General features: G+C 43.3%; 1 protein-coding gene across 1 annotated transcript; it reads right to left on the reverse strand.

The window, feature by feature from the left end:
* Positions 1 to 316: 316 nt before the first annotated feature.
* On the reverse strand, positions 317 to 15,338 carry LOC130703811 (uncharacterized). The gene is made up of 23 exons (XM_057525272.2): positions 15,001 to 15,338; positions 9,341 to 9,543; positions 8,860 to 9,239; positions 8,262 to 8,722; positions 8,011 to 8,175; positions 5,092 to 5,235; positions 4,830 to 5,026; positions 4,633 to 4,753; positions 4,315 to 4,571; positions 4,021 to 4,249; positions 3,627 to 3,948; positions 3,348 to 3,563; positions 3,191 to 3,286; positions 2,823 to 3,110; positions 2,541 to 2,757; positions 2,257 to 2,467; positions 2,004 to 2,196; positions 1,821 to 1,939; positions 1,589 to 1,720; positions 1,303 to 1,512; positions 1,102 to 1,232; positions 883 to 1,030; positions 317 to 821 (listed from the first exon to the last, which is right to left on the reverse strand). The coding sequence occupies exons 2-23, from the start codon at positions 9,469 to 9,471 to the stop codon at positions 597 to 599; spliced, it is 4,593 nt and encodes a 1,530-aa protein (XP_057381255.1). The 5' UTR covers positions 9,472 to 9,543; positions 15,001 to 15,338; the 3' UTR covers positions 317 to 596.
* Positions 15,339 to 15,478: the final 140 nt, after the last annotated feature.

A 15,478-nucleotide genomic window follows, 5' to 3' on the forward strand; every position in this document is an offset into this window, starting at 1 on the left:
TGGCTCATGGTACAGAATGACCGCCACACATGTGCTATTTAAACAGCTATGTAGGACTACAGGTCGGTAAGTACAAATCACTTTTCACCTAGCCGCCGTTTCTCACCCCTTTCACCATTTGTCACCTAACGTTTACCATCAAATAGACCTACATTAAAGGTGTGTGTGTTTAGCGGGCTCCAACCAGATTTCATTGTACAGTCTCATTAAGTCGGTAAGTGTACTAAACTTGATCAAAATTCATCTAGTGTAGTCCAACGTTGAGCTCTTCATTAAAAGGATAATAGAAAGCAAAAATTCAAGATTGTGCCTGAAGTTAATGTTTGTTAACAGTCCTTCTCATGAACCTATGTATTTTTTTTTCTTGAAATGTGATGAGAACATTCTGTAGTTAAGATATTATTTCATTACAATAAAGAAATGTATCGATTCATTTCCTTTCAGAAAAGATGCACAATGAAACAACCATATTTTTTTGTTGTTGAACTTTTTTTCATTTGAATGATTCAAAGAACATGACACAAGAAAAGTAACAAGAATAAGCGAGAAGAAGTAATATTTAAAAAAGACCCAAAGTTCTTCCGATTGATTTCAGTTTAGTCGCAAGTTTGAGGCCTCCCTGGAAGCCAATTATCTGAGCTGTTGGCCACCGATTTCGAAGGGGCCCACACCGACGCGTTACTAGGCCCATTTAAAAGCCAACTTTGATGGATTTGCGGATGATTTTTATCCAGGACATCGATCCTTCCAGGATGTATATTCTTCACCAGCCCCACCCTTCCAGCTCTTAACCGGAAGCACCGCCCGCAATTGGATTTGATCTGCCAGACACAAACAATTTTTACTTGCCTGTTAAAATGTTCTTGGAATTATTTGCTTAACCTTGGCAATATCGATGACCACATCGCCATTTGGCAATATTTTGTATTGGGCTCCAGCTGAACGCTCTTCTACGTCCACCGAGGACACTAAATAAGATGAAAACATTTCCAAGCGGACCCTCAAATCAGCCGGAACAGTGTCATTCCAACTAGAAAAGTAAAGTAAAAAGGAAAGTGAATAAAATTTGATTGATAGAGATAGACAGAGCAAATGATGTACTGGACACAAACGGTGACATTTAGTGTCATTGGTGGCTCTTCGTTGTCATCGGTGCCTTCAACAGAGGCGAACATGGAAACGGAAGAAGCTTCAGGAACCGGTGGTTCCAGCGTTTTCCAGCAGACTTTGGTCTATAGTAGCCGCCAAAGAAAACAAATGAATTATGCTGGAACAGAACAGATCGGGAGTAGCTTAAACAACCTGAAGAATGGCACATCCCGTGCCGGACATGGTCACTTCAACGTTCTGCGGAAGACTTGGAATGTCGTAGGTTAGCGGTGGTGTATGCATCCGCACGTTTTGCTGCTCCTCTTGGGACTCTGAATGCGTGTCGTTGTCGTTTGTCACGGACGTCACAGTCTCTTCGTCGTAATCCAGCGTTACAGGTAACGAAACGTTAGTCATGGTTTCCTGGATGAATTAGGGCAAAAGAGTTCAGCGTCAATTCAATGCTGCATGAAACAAAATGAAAATAGCTATCACGCACATTATGCAAATGATGAGGCGGCACGATGGGAGCTTCGCCGCTCTGGAATCTCAGCCGCATATTGAGGTTGCGAACTGGATCATTGAGCACCTCACTATACTTGCTCCAAGCTTTCATCGTTCTAAGTTTATCCTTGAATTATCATTTAAAATGAGATGAAACTCAATCGTTTGGCTCTTGGCTGACAAAAATCATCATCAAAAATCATGGTCTGCTTTTTCTTTTTACATACCAGCGGATGGAGAGCGTTCCACGGTGCGGATACCAAATTCCTGGCAATTTCCAGGATTTTGCCTGCTTTATTCTGGTGTGAATAAGCTGTCAGGGCGTACGTCATCTCGTTCAAACATTCTACATTGAAAAGATCTCTTATTTAATCGGCACTTCTAAATTCATTGACGCTGGAAGTTTATACCTCGGCGGTCGGTCGAGTAGCAAGCCATCAGCTGATCGTAGACGCTGTCCAGCTTAACTAGAGTCTCAGGCCAAGAGGAAGAATGTGACAGTAGGATGGCTGTGGCCATTGGAACGATTGTCTTCATCTCGTGATTGACAGCTAACTCGCGTTCCAAGAATCGTTGAGCAGCTGAACTCACTTGAAATAACACCTGTTGAGAAAAGGATTATGTTTTGGTTTGCGTAAGTAAATATGGAGGATCTGTGCGTACGATGTCGTCGTGTTGGACATCGGATAGACACGTCAGGATGAAAGACGTGGTTTCAATTCTTTCGCTCACGGTAGCGTTTGAACCGTCAGCAAAACTTCCGTCTTCGTTTTGCTGGCCGTGCATCCACGTCAAAGCGGACTTGAGCAATCCTGGATCGGAATACCTCTGCAGCGTGATGGACGACAGTGCGTGAACAGTCAACGCCGTCAATCTGAAAATCGAAAGGAAATCCCAAAATATTTCAGAAAGTATTCATCGAAAAAAATGCTGCAGAGCTGAACTACCTGAGATCGGAGGAACCGTCCGCGTCATGGAACGATCCATCGGCTAGCCGGAAACTCAAAATATTCTGCAAGATTCCGTTCCAGCTGGTATTTTCCTTCCCATTCGATTTCTTGGCAAACTGGCCGTGATGGAAGCGTTCCAGCACGGTGACAAGACTAGTCGGATCCATCAATCCCGCGGTACTCCATATATCATCAAGACTCGAAGCTATTCCGCCTGGAAGTGAAGAATCATAGCTCCGTTTTAAACTGAATTTAAAATTCCAACATCATTCAACGTACCTTTAACTGTGATTTCAGCACGTTCGGCGTTTACGTAACCCACACCTGGTTTGGGTACGTTAAGAGTTCGCGTAGTTTGGTCAAGTCCTCCGTCTGTGCCCCATATTCTGAAGAATCCTTGAAATCCCCAGCTGGTTGAAAATCCAACATATCGGAATGGAGTGTCATCGACCTCAAGTGGGATCGAAGCTAACGGCCGAGCACCAATATGTGATCCTTTGCCAAACGATAACAGCCAACGATTTTGATCGCTAATCGATACGGATGGCTTATTCCTTTTCTTCCTTCCTACAAAAAAAAATCAATTGAAACGTTTCAAATATGAATCTCGTTTTTAAACCACAGTAAAGGCTCTAATTTGATTTGACCTAATTTGATTTGATCCCAACTAATCCAGAATGTCTGCAAGCGATCCTGTCGCAAGATTTTCGGAGTGGCAATTTTGCTCTTGATCTCGGACAAACCTAAAAATTAAAAATGTCCAGAACATAAGATCGTTCAGTGATGTTCCAGTTACGTCTTTACCGTTCATCTGTTTGGATATCCATGAATACATGTTATCCTCCCCGCCAATGACGAGATAATACGAAGTTGCTTCATCATCATCGAACCTTGGAGAACTCGCAAGGGCCACCCTCAGATCGGCTGGCGCTGAGGCCTGGAACACGATCGTTTTAACGTGACTTCCAAGCGGCAATACTTCGTACTTGAATGACGATGCATTCGATGTAAATACGTTTTCTATTGAAATTTCATTGAAGTAAAAATGAATGATCCAACCATACTTGAATATAAGAAGCGTACCTTCTAGACAGAACAGATAACTGTCAGACTGAGTGTGCTGGAACTCAGTGACCGAAACGGGGACAGATTTGGAGACGGGCAACGTCTCCATTTGTTCTAGATGAACGTCGAGGTTAATGACTTCACTCGGAGCGCAACATGAACCCGAAATCGAACCCTTGAGCTGAACTGTGAGCGTGACGAGTGGTCCGGGCTCGTTGACGAGGATTCCGACACGGTAGACGGCCGTCGATTTGGGAGCGAGACAGGCCGGCTGCTGCAAATACTTCTTGCCGTTGGCCACGAAGACGGCGCCGCCCGTCAGAGCCATTTGCAGTTGAGTCTTAACGAATTCAAAATGTTCCAAATTCACGGACGATTTCCGAAAGCAATCAAAAGATAAATCTGAACTGACTTGAGAACAGTTGTTGAAACGATTGGTGAGTGCCACATCGACCACCACTTCTTCCCCGACACGAACCCTTTCAGGCAGTTGGAAATCGATGGTCCAGTCGATTGGCTTGATCGGGATCGCGACGGGATTCGATTGGCGCACTCGGCCGTTCTGATCGACCGTCAAGAGCGTCAGCTGCGGATCGACTCCATTGGCTACAACTAAATCCAATTCTTTCGTAGTAGATTCGCTTTTTGAAGATATAATAATTAGCGTTAATGAGAAAGTCGAGCGGTTTGTTGCAGTTGCATATACCTCGGATCGTAGCACTGGACGAACCAGAGTTCGCTCGACTGGCCAAAGAGAAGCCACTGAGTCGGTGGCGTTTGGAACTTTGGCAACAGCCGGAGAAATCTGTCCGTCTCTATGGACGGTGCGAGCAACTTTGGCGATTCGGCCGAGTTCATCGTTCCAGCCTTTTCTGCCCAAGAGCCGTAAAGGCAGTGATACGATCCCGCTTTGAGCGTCATGTTAACTCGTACTTTATTGGCTCGGACGCTCGTAACCGTCACCTATTCATCCATCCGTTAAGTGAAAGTGTTATGGCTTTTCTTCTACACTAATGAAATGAACCTTGCTTTCGACGTGATTATACACTTCAATGTCCAAAGAGCTGGAAGCCAAATGCTGGCCTTCGTGTGAGAAAAAGACGGTCACGATGGCACGCGGGATCATCTCGTAGATAACCGGGATGCTTTTTGAATTCAATCCCATTCGATTTAAAGTCGCAATTAACCTGATGGAATGATCTTTAGTTTTTTTTTTTTTACCTCAGGTTCAGTTCGGTTGCCCATTTCGGCTGATCGTCGCTGTTGTTTCCATCCGGAAGGATCGTAGTCCTTGCCACCAAGTATTCCTGCCCCCACGAGATGACATGACCGGACGATTGGGACATAACGGCATAGTTGATGCGATTTCCCACCAATTTGCATCCGGAATAAATGCTCAAATGCAACGTTTCACCTTCCTACCAAAACACACGTCTTTCAAAAACAAACGAAAGAGATTCATTTTCGAAAGAAAAAAACGCACCGTGAATCGATATTTGCCAGTTTGGCTAAAGAGCTGGACATTGCAGTTGTCGCTCGACGCCGGCCAAATGCTGACACCTAAAGAATGGCTTGCCAAGACGAATTGGCTATCCAGCGGTTGTCCTTCGATCGATTTCAGAGTGCCCTGATATAGATGACACACACACACATTGATTTCTTATTACCAAAAAAAGACGGAGGCAATGAATCAATGAGGAAAACACTTAGATATGTAACATTCCAATCACGTCGTTATTCACCCATGACAGCGACACAGTGTTATTGCCCTTTTTTAAAAGGAGATTCCAGCTTCCATCGCAGATTGGTCAGCCACCAAATGAAATGCAGTAAAGGGTTTTTATTGGGTTATGGGCTCGTCTTTTATATGCCGCCCGAAAAATCTGGCACAATGTCCTCAGTAAATACTTGTTGAATAAGCAATCTGGCTATCAAACGAGAATAAACTGGGTGGGGTATACGTGAACAATGTAATCTTCTTATCGTAGACGCGTTTCGGCGCTGCCTTATTCTTGTTTTCTCAGCCGGTCAGTCTTTATAATATTATTTCTTATTCTTGGATGACCAGCACCTTTTTTTTTTATCCTTTTCCCCCCTACAATTGTATCCTAGATGGAATCTAGGCGGCTTATCTAACCGTGCTGTGATTGCTTTTTTGCTGTCTCCACTCTCTCTCTCTCTGCCCACTTATAATGATTTTTCCCTACGTGTGGACATTGGATATGTAACATGAAAATAAAAAGAATCAAACGGTAGGGATGTTTCACTAGAGGGAATGACAATCTTCTGTGTACTATTCGGATGTATATTTCTATCCTCGACGGTAATACCCTGTTTCGAAACTGGCGGTCTTGAAAATGCAACATCGAGTTGCTTCTCGTTTTTACAGGACTTTTCGAAAGCGGATCTAGGGGGATCGAGTTTTGTTTCACCGGGAGCTTTGAAGTGGATTCGGTTTTGCCCATGCACACAGGGAAAAGATGTTAATGCTATAACCCAAGAACACGGAAATACCCAACGGGAATATGCGGACATTTTTTTCTTTTCAGCATATTCCATTAGATTAAGAAGAGAATCATTTTACTAGTTCTTTTTGACATTTGACTGTAAAAACAGGGGGGTGGGGGAAAAGGGTATGGCACTCTCTTCATGAAAGATTTACTGTATCCACTTAGTTTATTTTTTCTTCTGGATGGACGTTGCGAGTTTAGAATATTTACGAGCAGTCATTTCGTCCTAATGGATAAGCTATAAGCAAAAATCAGGTGATCGAGAAAAAGAAATGCTATGCTTTCCATACTGACATTTCAAATTGCCCCAATGTGAATCTTTCACCTTTGCTCGGAATCAAAAACAAATTGTTTTCTTATTGAATTTCCGTGTTCCCTTCTTTTTTTCTTTTACTTAGAAATGTCAAATCCCAACTGTTTTTCCCTCGTATATTTATTGATAATTGAATTTCTATAGCGTCTGACTTAATCCTACCTTTTATTTTTTACAAATCAATTCGGCCAAGGTTGAAAAAGAACCTTTCCAAACGGAGCGAATAAGTTGAGGACTCCTTCTAGTACGTATAGTTTTTCTTTCCCTCATATTCCTTCAAGTTGTTGCCGAGTTATGAGTCTAGGAAAAGGGCCCTTATACGATGATTTCGAAAATCCAGCTTCCATGTGATGTATAAGCTCATTTGTTTCTATCTCAGCGCAGGTCTATAGTTTCACGGTCACGTATCGTTTTACGTGAGGGGGGAATGAACACACACAAAAAAAATGAACGATGAAGAAAATAGGCTCTGCCAACTTATAATTCCCTATTACGCGCTTCGTGACGAGAATAAGAGAAAAGAGGGGAGTGAAATGTCTTCGCCACAGTGCCCGTCGAACTCGGAAGAAAAGAAACGCGGGGGGGGGGGGGAGGGCAAAACTTAGACGTCCATTCTCCAGAGAATCGGCATTACTGTCGTCTCTTTTTGTCTCTTTGGCATGACAGAACGCACAAGTTTCTTTGCATGTATGAGAACGGAATTCCCATCAGGACCAGCGGACGCTCCCCTCTCCGGCATATAAGTCTTGTCGAATCATTACAACAAATCCTTCCGCCACAATGCCGCGTTTCTCTCCAAAATTTCTTTCATATGGTAATGACACTCTCTTTCTTTTTTTCATTTCCCCTTTTTTTTCTTAGAAAATATAGAATGACGTAGAAACAAAAACGGGGTACTTCATCCGCTTTTCCAGAAAGCAGCTTTTAGGCCCGGATGTGGAACGAGGTCGGATACTCTTCTACTTGAAAAAAGGAAGGTAATATCGGAAAACTTCACGAGGTTGAAACTGATTTACGATGCCGAATGATCTTCGGTTTAATTCCATTATATAACGAACAAAAGGGAAACAACGACGATGTCTGGACACAATGTCATCGTAGTGAAACTTAAGTTTGGCACATATTTTTGTTGGATATTCTGTATGCACTCTCTGCGAGGATTTTGTTTTTTTCTTTGCCAACGAAGTTCGACATTTATGTCTTTCTTACGTGGCTGTAAGGATTGTATGTGACGAACTGGAAAAAAGAAAATAAAACTCTACCAGCTGGGAAATACGTTGCCCAGTCAGCCGAACAATTCAGATCTATTTTTACCTTCTCATTTCTTTTTCATAGAAAAATAGTGACGGCTATATGATGCAGTGTTAGTGCTTCGACATTCGTTTTGAATACACGAGTGTATAATCCTCAAACTCATAGGGGAAGCCTTAAGGCTTTTCTCATTATGAATGATTCAAAGTCTTGAAGGCATTTCATCCGTTTCGGTCCTGAAGCTTTCAGGGCCGTTGGTATTGTACAAAAGATAAGCTGTTTGTTCCATCCAAACTCTTGTTTGTTTGTCTTGTTTTTTTTTCCTTACTTGTAAAGTAGCATTGCTCGTGAGATTGGAGAGGGCCGGAACGGTGAAGATCATCGTTGATGTCGTACGGTCGAAATGGATCGTTTGATGATGGACGGACGCTCCATGCTGATCCAGTACGTCCAATCCAACTGTGATGCCTCTTTCTGACGTTCCAGCAATCAACTAACCATCGCCAACGAAAAAAACAAAAAAGGAAACATCAATAAACCAGTTGAGATCAACGTTTTCTCATCCGCAGATCGTTTTACCTCTCCAGCGAATGGGGCGCCTTGCTCGATTGTCGATGCCGTTCGCGGACTGAATTCCAGTTCGACAAAGTGCGACTCTACCATCGCTGAAGTATCTTCCACCCTGTCTTCCCTTTGATTGACATTCTTAACCGGTTCGCTTTTGCTTTGATGCTGGCGGCCAACTTCGACTAAACGGAAGCTTTGAGCTGCCGTCAAACCGCCGGCAGTGGCCCGGATCGTCCACATTCCCGTCTGCTGTGGCAGGTCGCTCAACTGGAATAGCAGGTTCTTGAGACCGGAACCGACGAGCGAGACACTCCAATAATGGACGATGATATTGTTGGGATCGTGGGCAGCCACCTGGACGGATGATGCGACGTCATGCATAGCAACCTGCTCCGTCCTGGACGGCCCACGTTCAGGATCCGATGCAGCCATGATCTGACCGTGCTGATCCAAACAAGCCAACCAGATCGACACTTTTTTCAAGAAGAAATAGTTTTTAAAAAAATATATTAAGTGAATAGACGGCCTGGAATTGATTGATGGATCGTATAGGACCCAAGAAAGTCGCCATAAAGTGAGGGGGTTTGGTGGAAAAGTTCGAACAATTTACCGACATCATCTGGATGATAAACGGTCCGTTCCAGGCGCAAGCTGAGAGATTGAATGGCCTCTAATGGATGGACGGGGAACTCTTCACTTTGGCATCCGATGTTGCCGCTGCTTTTGCTTTCATTTCCGCTGCCATTTCCTGGACGGCCTGCGCAGTTGAGTCGGACGGTCAGCTGGCCGTCGTAAGTAGGTGGGATGGTCAGCTCTACGGGACTCATTGCCTGGCCGTAATGAAGCGTCAGCGTCTTCTCGTCGTAAGTGCGTTTGGAATCAGCCAGCCGGATGGTGACGTTGGTCATTTGTTCCAATCCTTCCAGATCGATCCACATGACCGTCGTCGATCCCAAGATGACGGCCCTCGGCCAAACGACCTTCCACGTCCTTTGGGGCACAGTTCATAATCGACATTCTTTTAAAACACCCAGTTCCCGTGGAGAAGAGTACAGCAAATCTATGGAAAAATGGATGGGGGAAAGACTTACGAAGTCGAGTTGGAAATCGGAGTCGAAGAAGCTGATGGCGGCTGAGTCAGCACGGAGGCAGCAACGGCGAGCTTGACTAGGCCTACAAGGGCCGTGACAAATGTCGATTGAAGTGGTAGCCAAACCTTCATTTTGTATTCATCGAATGTCGACTGCAGCTGAAACGGAGAAATGAAAAAGGAGGGAGAGGGGAGGGACGACACCTAACATATAGAAAAAGAAAAAGTGTCAGGTTAAAGTGGGGAACTCTCTACGAAAAAAACGGTGCATCTCGTTATGCAACGACAACAATTTATTCGTGGGTTATAGTGTGCTTGTTTTTTTTTATTTATAGCTATAACATAGTCTTGTTATTCTAGCGAAACGCGTGGTATATGCATATTAAGGTAATGTATACAAAAAGAGAAATAAAGGGCACCCACAACCGATGGAAGCTGACATAATGCTGAATAATGTTATGACTATATAGTTCTCTCAAATGGGGGGTCTTACTGGCGAATAACGCGCTTCCAGCATCCCGCCGGAGTTAAGTGGACTTTGGTGTACGTATATAGAGGCTTATGTATAAGAAAGCGCTAAATTCCATGGGTGTCCAGCACTTTTACCGCAGGTGTTCTTTTAATACATTTTAGCCTTCCTTTAGTACCACATATTTGTAGAAACACGTTCCGTTATGATGTTTTCATAAAATAACAAGAATCGCTTGCTCGATGTAATTATGTTCCGCTATTGCCGAACTAATGGCCACTTAGCATGCGAGAAAAGCTGCTTGATATGCGTGTTTTGCTTTTGTTTGTTTTTTTTGCCATCTTATGTAGCGATCGTGTTGCACACACTTGTTTCCGTGTTAAGATGTTTGCGTTATTGACCCCTATCGCTTACATTTCTTACACGCCGATCTGCAGGGAATTCATTAACTTTCGGGCCCCAAATTGAGCGGTGCCAAAAGAAGAAGTTGAGGTCATTCAATTTTCTTTCTTGTTTTCCTTTTTTTTTTTTGCGTTTCACGCTGTTCTCTACGCCCTTCATCACCAACTAATAAGCCGAAACAGGAAGAGAAAAAAAGAAAAATAGGAAATCGAAAAAGAAACCGGACGTGCGAGAGAAAAGCGGAAGAAAACGTCGTCGTACTGTATCCAGTCCCAGCCCAACGCATACAGTTCGATCGATACTTGATGCGCCAAAAGTTATGATGAGTTTCTCAGGCTCCTTTCGACTCCAGCAGCCTGGCCAGACTTTTGCACACAAACTTCTTTTTTTTTCCCGTGTATATATGAGTGTGTTTTTCTTCCCTTCCGTATTATGCGCTGCGTTCGCTATATTTCCCTTTTTGAAATGTCGTCTCCTTCTCTTCTCTTCTTTTCTCTTTTTTTTTTCTAGGATGCTAATCAGCCACGTTTGTTTTTTAATACCCCCATCTTACTCGTTCGTCCTATTCCCCCCTTCTCTCTATGCTTAATCGCCGCCCTGCTTCAAACCGGGTTCCTCTTTCAATCATCTTCTTGAAAAGTAGGTTGCCCCGGATGCCATCGCTTCTCCTCTTTCTCTTAAATTTTCAATATATCGTTTATTTTGTTTTTTTGTTTTTTTTCGCAGGGAGGTAACAGCAGCATGCAGAGCTTACATGCGATGGATGGATGGAAGCTTTTCTCTTTCTTCCTTTTTTTTTTTTTTATTGAAAACGTATACCGTCGTCATGGCATCCGCTTATTAATATGCGCTACCGTGCATCGAAGACGCACAGACCTTACGGAAGCTGTCAGAAAAATGTCCGTTCCATTTGTTTGTTCTTTCTCTCTCTTTGTTTTTATTTCTTTTGATGGTAAAAAAGTAGAAATTTGAGGAAAAACAAAAGAAATGTCGAATGTAATAGTGGAATAGCGCAACGAACGTTGAAGACTATATAGAGAAGCGCTAGTATATAAATAAAGTGAAAACAACAAGAAAAGATGAAGGAAAACAATAGAGTCTCTTCTTTTTTTTTGACTATATGACGTTGCCGCATTTTGTTTTGTTTTTTTATGGCGAGGCGCGTTTTACGGGTGGACGTTGAGCGACTATTCGCGGTCGGTTGAGCGCGTGAAAGACACGACCGCACAACAACATGAAAAATCATGTCCGTACAACACAAAAAAAAGGGGGCCGCCGAGCCCACACACAAATTGAAATTTCGTTCAATTTCTGCTGTAAGCGACAGAGAACTGCATTTTTTTTTTTACATAAGGAAACGAGAAAATAATAAATAAAAGCCTTTGGCGGAAACTAAACAGGCGCTGGTGTGAAGCGTGAATCGTTAGATCATCAGTCTTTCGGCTTTCTCCTTCGCCCCTTCTTTTCTGCCTTGTTGCCTGCGCCCGTGTTCGTTGATGGAATTGTCAGTATTGACACAGTCTTCATTGTGAGCCAACTGCCAAAGGTCTTAACAGAGCCTGCCCGTTTTCTTTCTTATCTGCGTGACATGGTTTAAATATAGAGCCGACGTGTTTTCTTTCGTTTCAGGAATGAGATGCGCGACTGAATCACATGACCCAGCGTGTGTCTGTGTGTGTCTGTGTGTGTGTGTATTTATTTACAGACCGTTGTTAGGTTTTACGACGCCAACAGACAAAAGAACAAGGCACAACTTTTGTTACCCCCCCACCACCGCCGATGTGACGGCCGGAATGGCGCAAAGAAGCCAATTGAGTGAACTGCGGAAGCCGCAATCACCCGCAACTATACAGGCAGTACAATGTCGTTTCGTTGCATAGAATTTCAAAGCAATGTTTTCAAAGACTTTGTGTAAATATATCGAACAAGCGAGAAATAGGAAAATGATGTATCGATATGGTTGCGCATTTCGCGATTTCTCTTTCCATTCCGATTTCCAGCCGTTGCCAATGGAATCATTTTTGAACCATTTTTTTGTAGTGTCGTTAGTGGTGCTACTTATTCGTCACGGTTCGTAGTTGGATATCAGCGAAATTCCAGTCCAATGAAATGTCAACACGGGGCAAAAGTCTTTGGATTTTATTAATCGATATTTTTGAAGACTTATTCATGGCGACTTGGTCTCTGGGTTGTTCTTTTGTGCCCTAATCATCATTATTTCTGAATCCTTTTATGCATTGCTAAGATTCTCGAAGCATATACATTATTCCCGTCGCTTTTGTTAGCAAGTCCTATTATCTGCCTCATACCAGACGGAGGGAAACATTAAAAAAAAAAACGAGTTTCTTCCATCAGACTTTGAGAGTTTCAAAAGTGGGGTACCCTTTAATCGTCTCAAGACTTCTATTTATTATAGTAGCCTACTACATACTTAGCTATTCACTTGCGGCAAGCATCAACTAGCAATCCCCCCCCCCCTTATTTTTGATTCCCTAGTTCAACCTGCGCCGTCAAAATAAAGAAGGCGGATGAGTGAAGACACACACACACGCCCCTCAAAAGAGTGGATACGTCAATATTGCGCACGCTTGATGAAGCGTCGTCGGCTGTCACTCTGTAAGTTCTTTAAAACGAAAAAAAAAAAAAAAAAAAAAAAACTAGGAGCGAACAGTGTAAAGTTCTCTTGGGGATATACACAATATAAGATAAAATGACTCGATGGAAAGCCAACGAGGCGTGCCTGCTTAACTTTGATCAGCTAGTTAGTAGCGCCCGTCAGCCGCACCATCAACAGCATGTGCTGCAAAAAGGAGAGGGGAGGAAAGCCAATTGAATTGCGCCATACGGACTGGAAGGACAGAAAAGTGGAAGACACCCCTCTTCCTGCAAAGTGTGTTGTGTGTGTGTGTGTGTGTGTGTGTAGAGTACATTATATATGTAGGTATAGGTTTATGTAGAAGAGTGAATGTGTTGGGGGGGGGGGGGGGAGATACATTAAGATCAATGAAGAGTTTTTATCAGAGCACGTCGTCGGCTAGATCCGGCGTTTGTTCCGACTTTAGCGTTCACCGAAGAGGAGGGGTCGTGCTTTTCGGGGCGACCGTTGTCGTTACGTGCGTTTGAAGTTGTACGTTTCTTTCTTATCTTTCTTAATTTGCTACTATCTCTGTGCAGTCCACCCCAAAGGCTCTCTAATGCCAACTGGTTTTTTTCTTTTCCTTTTCTTTTCTCCTATTCTTTTTATATGTTTATATTCTGTCTTTTACCTCAATTGCGCGCGTCTTCGTATAGTCCGTCTATTCTTTTCGTTCTTCTTTCTTCCTACTTAGCGAGACACAAAGCAAATGCGACGACCGACGAATACACAAGTGATTGTCTTAACGAACCTATTGGCTTGTCTTGGCCAAAAAGAAAATTCAATTTCTTTCAGTCTTTTCCTTTGGGGGAAGAAATAATAATTAAAAAAAAGCTGATCGTCCTTTTGCCCCCCACTCAGGCGTATAGGATTGTTCAATCTTGTTATGCACGCCAGAGAACAGGCCTATATACACGAGCAGGCATCAAGTTTGACTAATGAAGGGAAAGGTGATGCGGCTGCCTTCAGAACTAATTGAAGCCTCGACATTTCGCATCAAGTTTATCACAACAAACCCCCGCAATGAAGACGACGTTCTTAGTAACACAAAAGGAGCTCTGTGTCGATTGACATGTCAATTGATACCCCGTTGTAGGTGTATAGATATGCTCGTCAAGAGGGCGAAGTAAAAGCGCTAGAACAAAAGCATCCGTTCTTCAAAAACATTCTCTGTTTTTTTTTATTTATTCCATTCGACAGCAGCTGCCATTTTGTGGTAATAGGCTTCTCCCTCCTCTCATCATTCTTAGCGTATATGCTCCAATGTGCTTTTTTGTTTATTTTTCCCAGATACTGTTTTTTAGCAACGCATTTGCGTATCGTGCTAGAATTTCTTTTCACCGTGTTCACTTGTGTAGTCTAGACACAAACGGCGCTGTTGTTGGGCGCCACGGGTAGCAGCTGTTTAGGAAAGGCATTGTCCGCGTCTTTCGTGTTCCACTCTATCTCTCAGATTGCACGCAGCGTTAACGCGCTTTTTTATCCGCAGTGCACACTCTGTCGCTATTCTTCCCCTCCCCCCCCCCCCCCTTTTTCGTCAAAGACTGCAAGCAATTTGATGAGTATCGATGGATTGACAGACACACATAAACATCTAAAACATGAATCGATGACACTAAAGTCGATAGAACACCATTGCATAAGCTTAAGGAGCCAGTGTGGCTTTACAAACGCGCCCTGTAAGGGTAAACATCCACCACATGAGGTGTTTGCTGAACGGCCTTTTGTGTATACCTGTACGTATATTTGTTTTTTTCCATTTCAGTTGGATAACAACCAGACGAATGGTGGTGAACCAGTTTGTTATCTTTCCCTCTCTATTGTGTAAACCAGTCTGGAAGAAAAAAAAAAAAAAGAGAAAGAAATCCTGTTGTGCACGCAGCAACGAGACCGGAATAAATCGATTCTCGGTTGCGTTCTTTCGAGTGGAATACACCAGCATTCGAGTACTTGCTACATGTGTAGCTAAAATGGGACGAGGCAAAACTCGGTCTAGGAAAAACGGATTGAAATTCTCTACCGTCGGAATATCAAAGGAAAATAACAAGCGAGAAAGAAAGAAAGAAAAAAAACAAAAACAAAACAACAACCGTGCAATTCTTAGTGCCGCGAGGAACAATATCGACCATATGTTTACGCTCGAGTGGAGGCTCACCTGAGCTTGTTGTTGTCGTCTTTGTCGTCGATGCGGTTCCTTCCACTTGGGCGAGCCGAGTAAAAGAAAGAGGAAGATAAACAGTCCACACGTTTCGCAGCCCTCCCTTTCTCAGTGTCAACACCTAATTTATGACAGGTCTAGAGCGGATGTGTCTCTAGTGTAAACAAAACTCCAAGATCAAACGGTTATGCAAAATCTGGCTGGCCCTTTTCCCTTTCTTCTGTTGTACCAGTGGGAAGAAATAAAACTTGTTTGTTTTTTACTCGTCCAACAAAATGCAAATGCAATTTCTCAAGGAGATAGGAAAAGAGACGACCGTCAGTGATCCTCGCGTGTTCACCAACTGGTGCAGCATCACGAACGACAGCAGCATCCCTATGTAGATACTTCCCTTTTTTTTCTTTTTTTCACTGGGCAGACAGGCAACACTCCTCCCACCGACGCCGTGTGTTATACAACCCAACCATTTCCGCCA

The sequence above is a fragment of the Daphnia carinata genome, chromosome 8 (assembly GCF_022539665.2).
Source record: "Daphnia carinata strain CSIRO-1 chromosome 8, CSIRO_AGI_Dcar_HiC_V3, whole genome shotgun sequence".
NCBI classification, from domain to species: Eukaryota; Metazoa; Arthropoda; class Branchiopoda; order Diplostraca; family Daphniidae; genus Daphnia; species Daphnia carinata.

Bases quoted from the DNA above. Each gene is read 5' to 3' on its own strand.
- LOC130703811 (XM_057525272.2), bottom strand. From the start codon at position 9,471: ATGAAGGTTTGGCTACCACTTCAATCGACATTTGTCACGGCCCTTGTA. The intron at 9,240-9,340 runs GTAAGTCTTTCC...TGTGCCCCAAAG, and splicing joins CCGATTTCCAACTCGACTTC to GACGTGGAAGGTCGTTTGGC. The intron at 3,111-3,190 runs GTCAAATCAAAT...TTTTTTTTGTAG, and splicing joins TTGGGATCAAATCAAATTAG to GAAGGAAGAAAAGGAATAAG.